This window comes from Lycium ferocissimum, chromosome 2 (genome assembly GCF_029784015.1).
Source record: "Lycium ferocissimum isolate CSIRO_LF1 chromosome 2, AGI_CSIRO_Lferr_CH_V1, whole genome shotgun sequence".
Lineage (NCBI taxonomy): Eukaryota > Viridiplantae > Streptophyta > Magnoliopsida > Solanales > Solanaceae > Lycium > Lycium ferocissimum.
Genome location: NC_081343.1, coordinates 24324236 through 24327649, shown reverse-complemented (window position 1 = coordinate 24327649; position 3414 = coordinate 24324236). Strand labels below are relative to the sequence as shown.

The window sequence follows — 3414 nt, the reverse complement described above, 5'->3', positions numbered from 1 at the left end:
GCATTCTAAATTGATTTCCAATATGCTTTGTGTTCTGAAAAGTGAGGGAGAAATTCTGCTGGATATATGTAGATAACAAAACAATTCTGTTGTTTATGTAACCATTTTATTGTTACTCTTACTATTAATATACTCAAGTGTTAGGTATTTATGTTCTTGTTTACCTGCTTCCTACCATTAATTTAATATTCATGTAAAATGTGCTTGACTTTCAACCTTTGAGCTCAAAAATCTATTGTTTCAGTACTATATGTTTCTTCTGGAGATAGTTTTCACGGAGGAAATTGCATGTTTCGCCCTTCTAATGGGCTGGTCTTTCATTTTTGTCCTTCAAAATCGCACTTATCCCTAGCGGGGCATAAGTTCTTTAAGGCGCGGGGCATAACTTGTGGGATATTATGATGCGAAAATATAAACTTATGCCCCGCGAAAAAAGTTGTTTGTCTTGATGGGCAAAACTAATAGACCACCACAAAATTGAGGCAAAAGTGGAAATGACCCGTTTCTTGGGATTTATTGCAGGATTATTTTAATTATTGGTCATATTCTGCAAATTTGTAAATTTCGTATTAGCATTCGGGGTGAGAGTTTGTTTATTAAGATAGACTAATTTTCTGTATTTGTCTGGAACAGATGAATGTAGAAAAGCTACGTAAGATGGCCGGTTCGGTTAGGACCGGTGGTAAGGGAACCATGCGAAGGTTTGTTTCTTTTGAATGTTTGATGTTACTACCACTAGAGAGATATGGATACAGCAGCTTCTTTATGTTGTTGGTGGAAGCTGAAAGAATTCTGATTATTTTGTTTCCTAATGACAATACAATCAATGGGTGCTGTTGCCTAAATAAAATAAAGGACCATGACAGGAAAAGAAAATGGGAAGGAGAGGACCTCCTGACCGTGCGCATAGCCCTTTCTGATTTTTGTTTAATGTCTGCTTATTGTGCAGAAAAAAGAAGGCTGTTCACAAGACAACTACAACAGATGACAAGAGACTCCAAAGCACCCTGAAAAGAATTGGGGTGAATGCTATTCCTGCTATCGAAGAGGTTAACATTTTCAAGGAGGATGTAGTTATCCAATTTATTAACCCCAAAGGTAAAAATACATTTTTCTGTTGCAGTGTTCTTCGATTAGTAGTCATCCATTTCACTACATACTAACTGTTTCTTTTCATTTATTATTCAGTTCAAGCCTCTATTGCTGCAAACACTTGGGTTGTTACTGGTTCCCCTCAGACAAAGAGTATGTTTCTTCTCTTTCATTGCAACTTAATTATGATTTAGAAGCTAGCAGTACTTCTAAAATAACATTGTAAGTTGCCTCTAGTTCTATGTTCGAACAAAAAGAACTATGAAACTTCAATACTTTAGCTGGAACAACTTTAAAAGAACCTTGATTTTTGATGATATTTGTGTTTCCTGATTTGTCTCATGTGCTATTCCAAATATGTTTCTCAGTCTCTCTGTAACATATATGAGTTTCTAAGCCTTATTTCTTTCCTATCGCAGAGTTGCAGGATATTCTTCCTCAAATTATTCACCAGTTGGGTAAGTGGTCCTTTATTTTGAATAAGATGCAGGCAGACATTCCATTGACTGTTTAAAAACCACTACTTTCAGGCCCTGATAATTTGGAGAATTTGAAAAAGCTAGCGGAGCAGTTCCAGAAGCAAGCACCTGGCGCCGGGGCGCCTGAAGGTGCTGCTGCAGCACAGGAGGATGATGATGATGAGGTGCCGGAACTTGTGGCTGGTCAAACCTTTGAAGCAGCCGCTGCTGAGGAGGGTCACACTTAAAAAAAAAAAAAAAAAAATTAAATTTTGTATCAACCCTCCAACTCAACGTTTTGAATCCTTTTAATTTAGTTGATTGTTCTATTTTGATTTTGATTGTGACAACTCTGAAGTACATCAAAATGGTTTTGCTAGTAAGCTACTTTGGCCTTCTAAGAGCTGAATCTTTGGATTAGCTCGACACACTCTTTATTCAATTTAAGCAAAGTCCTTTAGTAACAAGCCTTCAACTTTATAGCTTCGTCTGGATGCCTATTCCTACTGAAGGAGGACGCCTGTTAAAAAATTTAAGCTCTATGTTTGTCTTGACAAAACAAAGCAAGAAAAAAGGGAACTTTGAGTTGGTAGCTCACGTAGTGGATTGCTTGCTTACCTAGCCATCTTGACACTTTAACTCCTTCAGTTAGATTATTTTGTTGTCTCACCTAGGCAGCCGACCTTTGGAATGCTACTTTAAACGCGGTAGTTAGTCTTGCCTCGACTCTCCCTTTGGATAAATCATACAAGCTCCAATCCTCGGCAAGTTGTTGCGGGCTTTTAGGTATTGTTTGTTTGCACTTAATAAATATTTTAATTTCAATCATTCAGATTTTACTTATTAATTTCGTTTTTTAGGTTTAAAGAATAATCATTCGGATCTTAATTATTAAGCATATTTGTTTTTTTAGCTTACAACCATTTAATGGGTCTGAATAAATATAAATGATTTAAGATCGGTAACAGTTTTGATATCATTAGTATCTATTTAAAGGTTTCTATAAAGATGGTAGCTCATCTATTCCATCCATTCAACGCTACCTCCATCACCCACCATTATCAACTACGACGTCGCCGCCCATCATTATCAGCCACAACCACCATCGTTGTCAATCACTACAATTAACTATCACCACCACTAGCCATCATTTACGATTATCACTACCAACCACCATTGCCACAACAATCACTAATTACTACCAACAATTACCACTACCAACCATCATATATTTTTTTTAGAAATAATTTATTGATGTAGTTAGATTAATAGTCTCTTATGGAATTTCTATGTATTAATTTTTAAATATGGATAAGTTTTATACTTTCAAATGTTGAAAAAACAAACGACATCTTCTCACACCATGCCACGCTACGTCATCCCCAGTCATTATTGTGCGAATCTAAGAACGTGTCCTAATAATCGGTGAGAGAATGAAATAAAGAAGTTTAGGCCTTCAACCAAATCACATACACATGTTAACAAATACAATAATGGAATTTTCTAGGTGTTCTATAACCTCTCAAAGGTAAGTACAGACGTCTCCATACACCACCTCGAATCATTTTCCATCGGGTTCATAGCCACCTTAGGCTTCCAATCTCAATACTTAGCCGGTTAGGCTCAATCACAATTCACGTACAACAATCTGAGCTATCAGCTAATGCCCAAAGCATGGCATTCAAGTTGGACTATAAGACTCGATCCTACACAAATTCCTATAACATGGCGCAGTCGCTAATACAAGTACTCGCAGGTACGAGATCCGGGCATTCAGGCCGGACTATAAGACTCAATCCTACACAAATTCCTATAACATGGCATAGTTGCCAATACAAGTGCTCGTCACTTCAAAGGTAGGAGA

The 3414-nt window shown here is 37.0% G+C and overlaps 1 protein-coding gene across 1 annotated transcript; it reads left to right on the top strand.

Moving 5' to 3' along the window:
- Nucleotides 1-245: 245 nt before the first annotated feature.
- LOC132034221 (nascent polypeptide-associated complex subunit beta-like) lies at nt 246-1970 on the top strand. Its single transcript, XM_059424511.1, has 5 exons — nt 246-701; nt 950-1098; nt 1189-1245; nt 1512-1550; nt 1623-1970. Exons 1-5 carry the CDS (start codon nt 634-636, stop codon nt 1796-1798), a joined length of 489 nt encoding a protein of 162 aa, XP_059280494.1. The 5' UTR covers nt 246-633; the 3' UTR covers nt 1799-1970.
- Nucleotides 1971-3414: the final 1444 nt, after the last annotated feature.

What these genes read in the sequence shown, in the direction of transcription:
- LOC132034221 (XM_059424511.1), top strand. Translation starts at nt 634, where the DNA reads ATGAATGTAGAAAAGCTACGTAAGATGGCCGGTTCGGTTAGGACCGGT. An exon ending in GGTAAGGGAACCATGCGAAG is followed by an intron (nt 702 to 949) that starts GTTTGTTTCTTT and finishes CTTATTGTGCAG; the next exon opens with AAAAAAGAAGGCTGTTCACA. An exon ending in CCAATTTATTAACCCCAAAG is followed by an intron (nt 1,099 to 1,188) that starts GTAAAAATACAT and finishes TTTATTATTCAG; the next exon opens with TTCAAGCCTCTATTGCTGCA.